Source organism: Gouania willdenowi, chromosome 19 (assembly GCF_900634775.1).
Source record: "Gouania willdenowi chromosome 19, fGouWil2.1, whole genome shotgun sequence".
In the NCBI taxonomy this organism is placed as follows: domain Eukaryota; kingdom Metazoa; phylum Chordata; class Actinopteri; order Blenniiformes; family Gobiesocidae; genus Gouania; species Gouania willdenowi.
In genome coordinates this window covers 21,018,049-21,033,161 of record NC_041062.1, presented here as the reverse complement: position 1 = coordinate 21,033,161, position 15,113 = coordinate 21,018,049, and the positions used below count along the sequence as shown (strand labels likewise).

The window sequence follows — 15,113 nt, the reverse complement described above, 5'->3', positions numbered from 1 at the left end:
CGACAATAAAAGAACAATTAATGGATAAATGTTAGACATTATGTTTATTGTTAAATATACAGAACATGTGTGTGTGTTTGTTGAAGTAACAGGGTAAGGGGCAGCAGAGGTAACAGTGTGTGTGTTGGGGGGGGGGGTGTCATTAAATACTTGTGAGGGTTAAGACTATGAGGGGGCTGGGGTAAGACTGAGGTGAGGGTTTAAGTTGAGGGCAGAGGAAAAATTAGGTGTGTGTGTGTGTGTGTGTGTGTGTGTGTGTGTGTGTGTGTGTGTGTGTGTGTGTGTGTGTGTGTGTGTGTGTGTGTGTGTGTGTGTGTGTGTGTGTGTGTGTGTGTGTGTGTGTGTGTGTGTGTGTGTGTGTGTGTGTGTGTGTGTGTGTGTGTGTGTGTGTGTGTGTGTTGGGGTTTAAGTTGAGGGCAGACGTGAGGCTGCCGTGTCCTCTGAACGACCCTCTCTTTCTCTCTCTCTCTCTCTCTTTCTCAGCATGAATGAACGTTTCCCTGCGAGTATAAAACAGGTGAGAGCGTTACGCGTCGATCAGGCATTTGTTTTTTCTTGGGGAGGCTGTTATCTCTGACGTCTTGTGTCTTGTTCCTCTTTAGGTTTCTTAGGCTTATCATTAATCCATGTCAAACAAAATCATCAACACAAAACTCAGTGGCTGCTCCTTCTCTGACCTGTTCAGTTGATCAGGTCAATATGAGCTGCTTTAGAGCCTCCATTAGTCCTGAGATCTGAGTGAACACAAACAATATGTTTGGAACTTATTATCAAGAGCTCTCATTTTATCAGAATCAAATGTACTTTAATGATCAAAGGGGGACATTACCTACAGATAACCTACAAATATTACGGATGAAAAGAAAAAAGAAAGCATACATAAATAAGTAAAAGTCTGTTAGTTAAGTAAAGATTAAATACAAGTGCTAGTAAAATATAATGCAAATATACAGATTCATTGTTGATGACTGAGGGAGAATCCGCTCTAACATGCTGTTTTTACGTGTACGTCAGACCAGTTTATTGAAAGTTACAGGATGTGCGTTGTGCAGAGAGCTGCCAACAATAAAACAGACACGCATACATTCAAAGGGCTGTCGTTTAAAAAAAGGGAGTTAAACACAAAGATCATTATTTTAAAGGAAAGGGAAATAAACTTAAGCTTGTGATTAAGTCCATTGGGGTCTTTATTAAACATTGTGTCCTTTAAAACCAGTATATACAGGAGAGTGGGGTAAGATGAGCCACCCCTTGTTGCTTGGAAACGGTAAAAACATTGATCATGTGACCACATATTTTGGAAGAAGGCATTGTTTCATGGAGTCTGTGAAGGTAAGAACTACATGGGTAAAGTGGGTAGACATTTATTACCAAGAAAACATTTTTCACTGTTGAAAGTGAGTTTAGTCGATCAAAACTTTGTGTTTAGACCAAAATAGATCATTTTAAATTTGTTTTAGCTGTGGGGACTAATAAATTAAAAATGGTAGATCTATACACTTAAGTGTATTTTGACTGTAGCCGATATGTTTTAAATATTATATTAACATTCTGCATTTGTATGATTACAGAGTGGACATCAGGCCTTGTGTATATAAGTACATATATAAGTACAAAACAAGCAGGGAAGCCACTACTGATGTTATTGAAAGAGCCACAAGTGAAGTGAGATAAAGGAAGTCTATTCAAGCAGCAGCAAAGGTTTCAAAACAGACAGAATGACACAGAAGTGGAACTTTGACAAACAAGAAAATATACCAGTTTGAAAAAGACAGACTATAATGGAGTAGCAGAGGCTGAAATGATTCTCTCAGATAACATAGTCTGAATTTACCAAACTTATTAAGAACTTTACAGACCAGTTTCATAGGCTTAATACCATCAAATGCAGAGAACGTTCCTACCAGTTTGCAAAGCGAAACAATATCCATGTGCTGGACAGCTGGTCAGAGAAGAATGAGCATGTAGTGTAAGAGATATACTGTAAAACATGGAGATCTACGTATCTAAATATGCAAGGTTCTCTCCCAGAATTACTGCCAAACAGCCAGCTAGCTAAGAAACATCTACCACCAGAGGCCACATCTTTCCCAAGGGCCTTCTCAGTAAAATTGTGTATAATACATAGAAATACACATGGATCGGGGTGGTGTTTAGTTCAGTGGGTTGAGCGCCCGCCCCATGAATGGAGGCTGTAGTTCCTCACCTGCAGCCGGTCCAGGTTCGATTCCCGGCCTGGGACCCTTTGCTGCATGTCATTCCCTGCTCTCTCTGATCCCTTTCCTGTCAAGCAACTGTCATATAAAGGCCACTAGAGCCAAAAAAATCTTAAAAAAAAAAAAAAAAAAAGAAATACACATGGATGTGTATAAGTGACTGTTATTTCAGGAGGGGAAGGGTGGGTGGAGGGGGAGTAGGGATATGGAAGAAATGGGATGTTATCGATAACTTCAACTTCAGAGCAAATATTTTCAAACAACTTTGGGGATTGGTTTGACAGTAGGATTAGATATTTCAACAAATATTTCAACCACTTTAGTCCAAAATAGGAAAGCATTTTCAGCCAAATGTGTAAATGGCCAATTTCACACGTCCAGGAACGTGTTTATTGACTTTAGCTCAGCATTCAACACCATCATACCAGCAATCCTTCTTCATCAGACTTCCTCACAACGTGCACACAGATGATGAGGATAGACCCATGCTGCCCCTCACCCCCATCCTTAAGCACTGGCTCCTCATAGGACTGTGTTCAGGCCTTTCCTGTATACTTTGCAAACACATCTATTTCTCATTGAATCTATTTGGTGGCTTTTATACTAGGAGATGAGTCAGCATTTAGAGATGTAATGATAAATAATAGATAAAATGTTCACTATTGTTCGGATGATACATAACTCTTATTGTCTATGAAATCAGATGAAACACATCAGTTGTTAAAATTCCCAGCCTGCCTTAAAGCAAGAAATGTAGATGTTTGATAATGACTTACTGCTCACTTTTGTATTAATAAGTCTCAAGGACAGCTTTCTTCCACCTCCGTAATATCTCTAAAATCAGGACTATATTGGCCAAGACGTTGAACAACTAATCCATGCATTTGTTACATCTAGACTAGATTATTGTAAGTCTTTACTGTCAGGATGTCCGAGTAACTCTTTACTAAAAACTCTCCAGTTAATCCAGAATGCTGCAGTGAGAGTACTAACAGGTACAAGCAGGAGAGACTATTATGTATCCTGTATTGGCTTCCTGTAAAATCTAGAATAGTAAACTCCTTATGTTGGCATACTGAGCTCCTAATAATAAAGCTCTAGTAAATCTTGAATACTGTTAGTGCCCTATTGACTAGGTATAACACGTCGCTCCCACTCTGCTGCTTTTCTGGATGTTCCCAGAATATCTAAGAGTAGATTAGACAGTTCAGCAATCAGAATCAGAAAATACTTTATTTATTCCCGTGAGGTAATTAGAAAGGCAAAGAGCGGCATTACAAGAACAACCCGGTACGCTACAAGAACTCTTGCTTGCGCCATCTTTGTTGTTGACTCGTTCTACTGACCACAACAGCAAATAGGTTTCGATTGCGTATTTCCGTTACAAAATACTGAAGTTGTGTGAAAAGTCTATTCTGAGCCTTTTTCTTATTTTGCTGCTCTAGGTTCAGATTGCTGGGGATCCTTTTCTGGTGCGCCAAGCCGATTAAAGCTGCAGTTTGCAGAGTCCTCTCTCCGCTCCGTTTTGAAACTGAAACCGAAACTTAGCCTCCCTTACCGGTGTCTTTTGTGAACTCTCTTATCAACTTTTTTCTGAACTCACCCACTGCCATTGATGTAAATGTGTCATTACAAATTCAAACGTTCACTGCCATTGACGTAAATATACGTCAATTGTGTTTTTTAACGGCGGTTGATAGGAGAAACGGTTACGAACCTCTCCAATGAATATTAGCCTTGTACTATGATGTAGTACAAGGCTACATCATGCCGTGTAGGTGGCAGCAGTGCACTTTTGGATGAAAGATTAGCCGTGACATGCACCATCAGCGGGGAGGGAGAAACCATTGACGAGGGATAAAACGGCGCTACGAGAGAAGAAGGTGAAGCTCACCACAGCACACACTCGAGCAGAGCATGTGTTGACCGAAATCCACTATTGAGAGTGTTGCAATCGTGAGAGAAGACTATCAACAACCCGGGTTAAACGGGTGGACTCGACATGTTGGGGAGTAGGAGGAAGTTGCGTGTGTGGAGACTGAAGGGGGGGAGACTTGGAGAAAGGCCAACATACGGTAAGGGAACCATACAACTCTGACCCAGATAGCTAAATATTAATAATTTTGCCATCATAAGCCCGATGTCAGTGTTGTTTTTGTTGTTTTATAGAAGGAAACCATTGTTGAGGTGTCACTAATGCAAAAAAAAAAATATTAGTTTTAAAGTCACTAACAGCTTTTTTTCTCAACTTTTTGTCTGAAACTGTCTTTTTGTGCGAAACTTGCCTATATTCAACTGCTGACTATGGAAGAACAAAACAAGTTAGAAACAAACGAAAAAGATTTTACATAGTCATAGTACAAAATATTTTGTGTGTCTTTAAAAATCAATCAAAATTCTGTAAACTGGCCGGCAGCGAGGGGGGTATCTGTTCTTGAAAATGGCTGACAGCCAATGAGTTAATAGAGACTAGTGACAAATGTATGTCTAGTGTTAGTGGAGAGTTTTCTGGTCTTGTAGAGACTGACATGAATGCACGCATCACTCTGTAGTAGAGTTTAGATTGGGCCCAAAATCCAGCCCAATCCGACCCGGGCCCACGAACATAAAGCCCGACCAGAGTCCGACCCATTAACTTAAATTGTAGGCCCGAGCCCGACGACCCAATGAAAATGATTGTTTTATTGAACGTATTGGAGCTGGTAGATTAGTAGCGCGGTGCCTCATGCAGCTAGGGGGGAGAGAGGGGCGGGCACCCACGCACTGCAGCCCAAAAGTTATAGTAATGACGTGACTCGAGCCGTTATCACAGTTTTACAGGCTTTAATGGAGGTCGTAGTAAGACGCCAAAAAATAAACAATCAAACACACAAAGAAGAACCAACTTACTCACTAGTCTTTTCTCCGCTTACGCCCACCCTTTCCCCAGCCTCCCAGCCAATCAACACTCAGAACACATGTAAACAAAGACACACATTGGCAGAGAAAGCTGAACTTAACCATGATGCTTTCTTGCCCATGGGAAATCTCAGCATCAGTTAACCACTGAATACAAACAAGTGGAACATAACCAGAACATAGAACCCAGTCCGTTACAGCATTGCAGACCAGACCGGGAGGCCCATGTGTGGACCACAGACCTGACTGAAGCACACAATCATATTTGTTCTCTGCGCTCCAGCAGCAAGTGAGGAATGAGCAAAATCAGCAAATAATATTCAGTGAATGTAAACGCTGAACAACTAAACGTAACACAACGTTGTCAATATCCCGTCCCACTACTAGCAGAAATCACTTTAGAAATGATACCACAACAATACAGAAGTGTTTTTGTGTTTATTAAAAAATAACAATGTTATAGAGATTTAAAAAAAAATTTAAAAAGTAAAAAATTAAGCCCGAGCTATGCCCGGTCCGACAGCTGAGCAAAAAAATGAGGCCTGAATTTGGGTCAGGCTCGGACCAAGAATCTGAACTTTACTCTGGAGTTACTGCCCTGAGCAGCGGCTGCTGCCCGCTCGTCCCCGCCACCAGCACACACAAACGGGCTGTGATCCCAGCTGCCTGCCGCTCAGGGCAGAGTGACAACTATCACTCTGCATCCAGACTGTAAAATGAATTCACCTTGAATAAGCTTCTCTTTATCAAATTTATCAATTTATCCCGTCTGTTATCACTCTCTCTCTGACACCTGTACATGCGGCGGACCCTGCTCAGTTACGGGGATCCGTGGGGACGCTAAGCGGTCCGTCCTCAGTATGTTTGTGCCTTTAAACAGTTGATTCTCCACCTCAGTCTGCCTTTTTTTGCTTGATTTGCCATGTAACTGTTGTGTCTAACGCTGTGATGGAGACTTCTGCTGGAACGTCCATGAACGCACCTGACTTCAGTCGAGCAGCCAATAGTAACGCCTAAAACAGCCCATGGAGCACACATGTTTGTAGAAAGATCTCTGATTGGCTGACATCCAGTGTCACGCTCCTGGATTTATAAACTTCACTTACAGGAGAAGGTGAAGAGATTCACTGTCCACTCATATCACTTTGGATTACAATATGCTCAAAGATGGGGCGGTGTGTAGCCCAGTGGGTTGAGCGCCCGCCCCATGTACGGAGGCTGTAGTTCCTCGCCTGCAGCGGGTCCAGGTTCGATTCCCGGCCTGGGACCCTTTCCTGCGTGTCATTCCCTGCTCTCTCTCACCCCCTTCCTGTCAAGCAACTGTCATATAAAGGCCACTAGAGCCAAAAAAATCCTTTAAAAAAAAAAAACAATATGCTCAAAGATGATTATGGATTTTTGACCAAACTATGCCAAAAAAAACTTGCATACTGCAGCTTTAAGTGTGTTTTTTGATTCATTCATTGTTATTTCTGCATCACACATGTCTGTATAGCCTTGGTTAATTGTGGAAATTTAATTTTTTATCACATCAAAAAAAGTTGTGATGTGATTTTCTATAGAAACATTTAAAGAAATTATAGAACGTGAACTCTCCTAATATTAGATGCCATGATATGTCTGTGTTTTACTTTACGCTATCTGAATAAATTGGAATGAAATTTTTTAAATTAAGCATCTTCAATATGGACAGTCCCATATTTAATGTTGAGTAACTAATAGTAAAAATCATCAGTTGTTCTTTTGGAAGTAAAAATAAAACCTAATGTTATGTTAATTTATTAAACTGAAGGTCATTGATATTCCATTTTATTAAAAGCTTTATTACAGCTATTCATAACATTACACTTGTTTTAAACTTAATAACTATATAATTTAAACATTATTTGTGGCCACACTCACCAAAATATTAACTCTCACTCAGACTTTTAATCCTAGTAGTGTTGAATGGACGTGTGATTCATTTTCAGGGGTTTGTTTTTTGTCCTTAGTGTGACTTGATTCGTATTTGATTAAACCTGGTACAGATCTAATAACCCTGACAGAAGTAAAGACATTTAAGATGAGAAATTTCTTCTACAAAAAGCATTTAATAAATAAAACATCCAGAAATCAAAAAATACAAAAGCAGTAAAAAAATAAAGACAAAGTAAACAGACAAACTGATGTAGATATTGTTAAAGATACACATCTGTGTTTAGTCCAAGTTTATTTAGTGCCTCTCATTTAGTTTGCAAACCGTATATAAATTATATAGATTTAATACATTAACATAAGACAGTTTCTAAAGTCATCTATAACATCAGCATCAGCACATGTTAGCAAGTCTTTAGAAATATTTCTCCATCGTCCGATCGAATCACCAAACATTTCTGGTAAATCTAGTCGGTAGGTTGTCCACTGGATACACCGTAGGTCCGGTTTTCATGGTAGGTGGTCCATTCAATAGGGTCCAGTGACAATTTGTGACCACTTCAACTAGAAAGATCTTCAGCAGAACTTTGGCAAATTCTTGGCCTACGCACATTCTTGAACCTCCACCGAACGGGATGTAGTGAAACCTGGACAAGCCCCCGGATGACTTGGTCATGAAGCGCTCTGGGTGGAAGTCCGCTTTGTTCTGAAAGATCTCGGCCACGTCGTGGGTGTCACAGATACTGTAGATGACATTCCAGCCTTTGGGGATTTGGTAACCCTGGTGTGGTGAGAGGAAGTCGTTAAAAGTCGGGTTTTTGAGAAGGTTGATATTTTTGTTTGTCATAGGATTGACTTACATTGAGCTCAAACGTCTTTAGAGCAACTCTGAATCCTCCAGGGACGGGGGGGTTGATCCTCAGTGTTTCTTTAATAACACAATCAGTGTATTTGAGTTGATCTAATGACTCCATGCTCAGAGACTGTAGATTTATTCCCTGATCCTCCTGCAAACAAAGATCAACAGTTTACAAAAATATATATGTACTTTATTTTATATACAACAGTTAACAATGAACACAAACATATTTCAGCTGCTTCACATAACTCTCTAAAATATATTGTGACATTTTCTTTTTGAAATTAAATAGTGTCACTCATTTTTATTTATTTATCAAAAGATTCCACAAATGAACCCCGAGGACAGACGGACATCTTCGTTTAACTTCTTATATTGGTTTTGGTAAAATAAACGTAAATTGATCTCAGGCTGTATTTGCTGATTTGTAATGAGAAGTATTTTTGAACGCCTTCTGGAAGAGAATTCATTTTTGCTTTGAACATTATCTGTGTTATTTTATAATAAACAATATTTTTAAATTTCACAAGTTTTGATTTAACAAATAATGGACGTGTGAGGTGATTATTAATACTCTGCTTTGTTTATCTTGTTTACCATCTTAAAGGTGCAGTCTGCAACTCTTAAAAAAGTGACTTTTTATCATATTTGCTAAAGCTGTCACTATGTAAGGACAGCTTTACATGAAACTAGTAGTTTTTGTGAAAAAAAAAAACCAAACTCATTGAGTCCCCCCTGCTGCTCCTGTAGCCTTTGGCAGATTGCCAGAAAGCACCGCGACCGAGCAAAAAGAACCAATCAGAGCCAGGATTGTGTTTGATGGGCTGTCTGACAGCTGTTGCTCACAGGCCCCACCCCTTTCTTGGGGCTGGAGCACTGTCATTTTTACAGTGTATGGTCTGGAGGAGTAGAAGATTGAATTGGTGACTTTTCTGCTTGAAAGGTAATTACTGTTGCTTGATTTACATTATGTTTGATTCGTAATTGTTACGCTAGAACTCATGTTCACATGAAAGTGCATGTGTTCATGTGCGCGCAGCAGCCTCCATGTGCGCTGCTGTAAGTGACACTGTGTTGTTGCTGCTGCTGAGGTTTGTGCACATAGAGAGAGAAGCGCTGCAGTAATATGCTTTTAACAGAGCATGTTATATTACTGTGATGTTGCTGTCAGACTAACGTTAGCTTGTTAGCTCCTCTGAGGGAGGGACTTTGGAAAGTTTGGAGGCAGGGCAAGAGAGCAGCGGGGAAAGAGGGATCTCAAAGGTGCGGACTGCACCTTTAAAGCGCTCTACGTGGTAGTGATGGACAGTGTGAGAAACATGTGACAGAAAGTGATGCTGCTGATGATCCACCTTGTCTCTGAGCTCCTGCCTCAGTTCTTCCACTGCCTGAGGATTGAGGCCCAGTAACATGATGAGGGACGTAGCTGTGCTGGCGGTGGTCTCATGGCCCCCAAACAGCAGTTCTGTAGCCGACTCTTTGATGGCCTAGAAACAGTGAGATAGACATTAGTGCTGACTATAAAAGCAGAGGTGGCAAAAGTACAAGTCTTCAGTACTAAAGTAAAAGTATAGATACGACAATAAAAAAATGTGTCTGTACATTCTACAAAATGTAAAAAAGTAAAACAAATGTGCCTTCAATAATAATACTTTTGAAATAGAAAATTCCATATTTTTAATTTTCTTAAGAACTTATAGAATACTGGTGCATGGAAACAAGTTAAATGTGTTACGTTTGAACATCTGGAGAATTTAGCATTCATAATAAATAACATTTGGAGATAAATTGTCATAAAACGCAAATGCTCAATTAAACCCAGAGCAGCTTTGAGTTTAATGTTTAAAAAACTACAACAAAAAACTCAAAAACTAAGGGACCTGCCTAACAGAAAAAAAAGCTCAAACTACCAAAATGTTGCATCTTTTTACATCGTGACGTCATCTTCGAAGGTCTTAAAAGTAATTATGAGCTAATTTTTAAAATGTAAGGAGTGAAAAGTATAGTTAGTTGTTCAAAAAGGTAAGGAATAAAAGTAAATAGTCGCTAAAAAAAAAAATAATTACTTAAGTAAAGTACAGTAACAAAGTATTTGTACTTTGTTACTTGTCACCTCTGGTGTGCAATGACTATTTTTTTTTTACCTGCATGCTGATTGGTTCTCCGTTCTCCCTGCTGCTGTCTATGAGCTGCTGCAGCGCGTCTCTGTGTTTAAAGCCTTTGTTGGACTCCTGCAGCTTCTTCCTGATGTTTTCCTCTATCTTTGAGTGAATAAAATCCCTGGCTTTAAGACCCTGAAACAGACAATAGAAGACAGAATGATTTAGTATTATTTGTGTCTGTATCAGAGAAAGAGTTCCTCCAGTCTCCGTGTGGTCCATACCCTGTACAGTCCACTGAACGGGACGTCGATGGGCAGAGAGAAAAGATTTTTGATCATTTCTTGGAAAGCTTCCAGCAGCTGCTGCTCATCGCTGGTGATCTGCTCCGGCTCAAAGCCCAGGAGGATCCTCATGGCGATGCGGAACATCAGGCGCTTCATCTGTGGGTAGACCAGGACACAGGAGTCCTTCTCCAGCCACTGCTTCACTGCAGCCCTCACCTCCTCCTGGATCACAGGCACATAAAGCTCCAACGCCTCCCTGGAGAACGCCCGCATGATGGCCTGAAAACACAAGAATTACACCTTCACTTCACCATGACACTGCACTTTTTCAGAGATCGGCTGTTAATGGGCTAATAAATATGACAAAGTGAATACACTTATAACCAGAGGTGAAAGTAATAGATTACAAATACTCATGTTACTGTATTTGAGATAGGTACTATTTCTAAATCAATTATTTTACTTAAGTATGTTTTAGAAGAAGGAAAGTAATTACCATAGTTACATTTCTACACCCAACCATTACTCAGTAAATTATTATTTTTTGTTTTAAAATGATCAACAGACCTCATCAAATGCATCACATCCTAGTCGACCAATCAGAAACGTAGTGTAGCAAAGCAGCATTGAATGGAGGTTATTTTCTCAGTTTTAGAGTTTATAAATGTATCTATACTTAGAATTTTATCGTTTTGAATTGAATTTATTGGGGTTAATTTATTTTTAAAATAATTGTACATTTTAACAAACCTTTTATTTTATATATATATATGCCTTTGTGGAAAATAAATTAAGTTCCAATTGTGGTAGATTTGGTCTCTTTCTTTTGAAGTTTATAAATGAGATGTTTACTGCACGCAAGGGAACCGTGGCAACGATTTATTACCAAAAAATAAACGCTGGGGAAGAGTAAACTGTAGTTTTAACTTTGAGTACTATTTAATTGAGCTACTTTTTCCTTGTACTTGAGTATTTTATGTATGACTTACTTATACTTGTAATGAAGTAAAATTTCAATCAAGTAATAGAACTTGTACTATATCTTTGTACCTCTGCTCATAACTGTGAGCTGTTATGTGTTTTTAACGAATCCTCCCATTGGAAAAGATTCAGATCTAATTAGAAATTCATGTAGTTGTTGCTCAAGTTAAAATTTAGACCGAGACAAATCTACTCCTATGGATGAAATTAACCAGTGCTCAAAAAGTGGCAAAAAACGTGGCAAGAAGAGAGTGAAAAATGACTAAAACTGGCCAAAAGCAGTCAAGAGTGGCCAAAAATGGCAAAGAGGAACCAGGTGGTACTGTATGTAATGGCAAAGGGGAGCTTAAATGGGCAAAATGTGGCAAACATCAGCGAAAAAGGGCAAAAATGTGGAACAAAATGTAAAAAAAAAAAAAAGAAACAAGTGGTATTTATTGGGCAAAAATGAGCTTGTTGGGATGAATAGTGGTAAAAATATTAAAGCAAGGACAAAAAATAACAACTTGCAAAAATCGACACAAAATGGGATATTTATTGGCAAACGGAAGTTAAAGTCTAAAACAAGTTTTGAAAAATGGGACAAAGGAAAAAGGTAAAATGGGGTTAAAAAGTTTCCTCCTTTTAAGGTTTTCTAGGGGAATAAAAATCATGACCTAAAGAGCCACATGTTGAGAACCACTGACTCAATAACAGCTGATGTTATAATGTCCCAGTCCCCCTGAACGCACCTTTTTCTTGGCCCTGTGCTGGACTCCGTGCACGTTAGAGAGCGTGTCTGAGCCCAGGATGGCGCGCACGGACGCGGGCCACTGCACCGACACCACCCGGTGCTCACCCTGCAGGATCTGACGGACGTTCTCTGCGCCCGTGACGCGCACGGTGGGATTCCCGAAGAGGTGCGTGCGGTAGATGTAACCGTACTTCTGTCGCTTCATCCGCAGAAACTTCCTCCTCTGTAGAGTCAGAGGATTTATTCATTATTATTATTATTATTAGACAAAATGGCACCTTTTACATTAATACAGATTATAAACACAGTTATACACAAGACAAAAACAACCCAGAGGCTGAACAATGTATTAAATATTACGTTTTTTCATAAACAAAACGAGTCTAGAATCATTTCTGCCATAAAGAAGAAATGAATAAATGGCAAAAACTAAGATCGTTCCTCCAGTGGGTAAAGTTTTAAAGATTTAAAGAAACGACATTTCACTTTTTACCCAACAAAACAATATTATTCACACCAAAAATCAATCATCTTATTATTAACAAACACAGTGAACAACATATTGAGTTGAATGTTTTGAAAGAAAATATGATCCAATAAATCCTCAGGCACGACTTCTAATAAATACACAGTAACAACATCCAAATGAAATCTGTGTCTCAGTAATACTTATCACACATAAGGTATTTATAATAAAATTATAATAAATGAGTAAAATAAAACAAAAACTAAATGTTTATACAAAAAGTACACAAAATGACAACAGAAATGCACAAAACTACACTAAAAAAGATACAAAAATACACAAAATGACTCCAGAATCACTAGAATGGCAACAAAAAACAATAATTACACAAAAAGACATCATAAAAATACATACAGTAAATACACACAATGACTCCAAAAAACATACATTACAGAAAAATACACCAAACGAAAAAGTGAGTAAATAAACAACAAACACATTTATTATGCACATGTTCCATAGAATTAAAGCAGGGAAATAACACACACTATTTAACTTTGTAGTGTTATAAAGGGGTTTATATGTGGGTGCAGAGTATGTTCACCTCTTTATAACCTACAAACACACACTCATTTGACCATAATTCACTCCACTTAAGCTAGATATGAAGACATAATTCTAACAGACACTGAACTACTTAAACTAAATAAGTATTTGCACCTTATCTTCTTTCTTTCATCAATTCTATATTTTTTGAGGATGTAGACATTAGTCACCTTTAAATGTATCAAAGTAACGTTTTTAAATAAATAAATAAATAAATAAATAAATAAATAAATAAATAAATAAATAAATACCTGCAGGAGGAGCTGCAGCGTCTCTCCGATGAAGGGCAGCCCCATGGAGCCCGGGGGCAGCGGGCTGCAGCAGCCCGGGTCCCGGCCTCGCACCGTGTAGACCTCCCACAGTTTGAGCATGACCAGGAGGAGCAGGAGGGGCAGGAGGAGCGTGCACAGGACGGAGGTGAGCAGCGCGCACAGAGCCATGAGTGCGCGGCGGTGCACGAGCCGCTCCCACCTTATATATCTCTCCTCCTCAAATAAATTAGTTCACACAAAGTTCATCTTTAATCGAGTCCCTCCTCCAAGCGGTACCGGCTGATGTGCGTGCGCGTTCGTTCCCTTAATCCCGACCTCCTGCACGCACACGCGCACGCGCACGCAGACAATCCGTCGCAGTAGAAGCTGTAGTTTATAGACAAAGGTTTGAGAGCGACTGGCGACAGGAGCTCCTTTAACACCCGATTTACCCCGCAGTGTGCCCGACTGTGGCCCTGGAGCCCCGCAGGGCCCCTACACACACACACACACACACACACACACACACACACACACACACACACACACTAAAATTTCATGACATATATATATACCTATGAAACGAAACACACACAATAATAACTAAATAACACACATCGCAGCTGGAAAAAACAATAAAACATTTTTTTTTAAAACTCACAAAATGACATGGAAACTACACAAAATAACTAAAAATATACAAATTGACATGTAAAATACACAAAATGGCATGGAAACTACACAAAATAACTCTACAAACACACACGGGAAACATAAGCCCCACAAACACTCTACTATAGGACAGGAATATAGAAAACAACACTCCAAAAACTACACAAAATAACTCTAAAAACACATTAAATTACATGAAAAATACAAATAAAGACAGAAATACACAAGATAACACTCCAGAAACACATAAAGTGACATGGAAACTACACAAAATAACTCTAAAAACACACAAAATGACATGAATAATACATATAAACCCAAAAACACACAACATTGTAGCAGAAAAACACTAAAAGATTCTAAAAACTCACAAAATGAAACTGAAAATACACAAAAAAAATTAAAATATACAAAATGACATGGAAAGTACACACGCACAGACACGCACGCACACACACACGCACGCACGCACGCACACACACACACACACACACACACACACACACACACACACACACACACACACACACACACACACACACACTTCTTCATCCTTCACATGGCTTGACAACTGTAATAAAATGATAGATTTGCCTCTGGATTTAAACTGGTGTCATCACCAGTCACATCCTCTCAGTGTGTGTGTGGTACTGGTTCATGACAGAACACCAACTTTAGTTTGTTTTCCTGGATAAAGCTGCTGCTTTATCGTCGTTAGTTACAATAAAAGTAGTTTTTAATAAACATTTTGAACTTGTTCGGTAGTTCTGCAATGTTGTGATTTCATATATTTATAGCCTAGCTGTGGTTTTAGAAGCTGGGAGAACAGAAGTCACAGGAACCAATGATAACGTGCATTCTTTAGAGCAACGATCCACAACTGATGGTTCTGAACCCAAAGGTGGTCGAGGGATCAGCAACAAAAAGTCAAGAAAAGCTTCTGTGCTTTTATTTTGACAGGGTTCAGTATGGGGGAGATCACATTTCCTGTGCGTTTTACACTCGTGACAAATAAATAACTCATTGCCTTTGTTAGCCTGACACAATATTTAGATTAATAATCTACATTAGGACACATTTCTATTATTATAAGAAAAGAGTGAAGAGCTATTAATTGATCTGCTTGAAGTA

The 15,113-nt window shown here is 39.1% G+C and overlaps 1 protein-coding gene across 1 annotated transcript; it reads right to left on the bottom strand.

The window, feature by feature from the left end:
• Nucleotides 1-7,430: 7,430 nt before the first annotated feature.
• On the bottom strand, nt 7,431-13,499 carry cyp26a1 (cytochrome P450, family 26, subfamily A, polypeptide 1). The gene is made up of 7 exons (XM_028476536.1): nt 13,311-13,499; nt 11,986-12,210; nt 10,271-10,552; nt 10,032-10,181; nt 9,240-9,374; nt 7,889-8,035; nt 7,431-7,809 (listed from the first exon to the last, which is right to left on the bottom strand). Exons 1-7 carry the CDS (start codon nt 13,497-13,499, stop codon nt 7,474-7,476), a joined length of 1,464 nt encoding a protein of 487 aa, XP_028332337.1. The 3' UTR covers nt 7,431-7,473.
• Between the last annotated feature and the right edge of the window lie 1,614 nt (nt 13,500-15,113).

What these genes read in the sequence shown, in the direction of transcription:
- cyp26a1 (XM_028476536.1), bottom strand. Translation starts at nt 13,499, where the DNA reads ATGGCTCTGTGCGCGCTGCTCACCTCCGTCCTGTGCACGCTCCTCCTG. An exon ending in AGCACAGGGCCAAGAAAAAG is followed by an intron (nt 10,553 to 11,985) that starts GTGCGTTCAGGG and finishes TTGTGTTTTCAG; the next exon opens with GCCATCATGCGGGCGTTCTC. An exon ending in GGCAGGAGCTCAGAGACAAG is followed by an intron (nt 8,036 to 9,239) that starts GTGGATCATCAG and finishes CTTTGTTTGCAG; the next exon opens with GAGGATCAGGGAATAAATCT.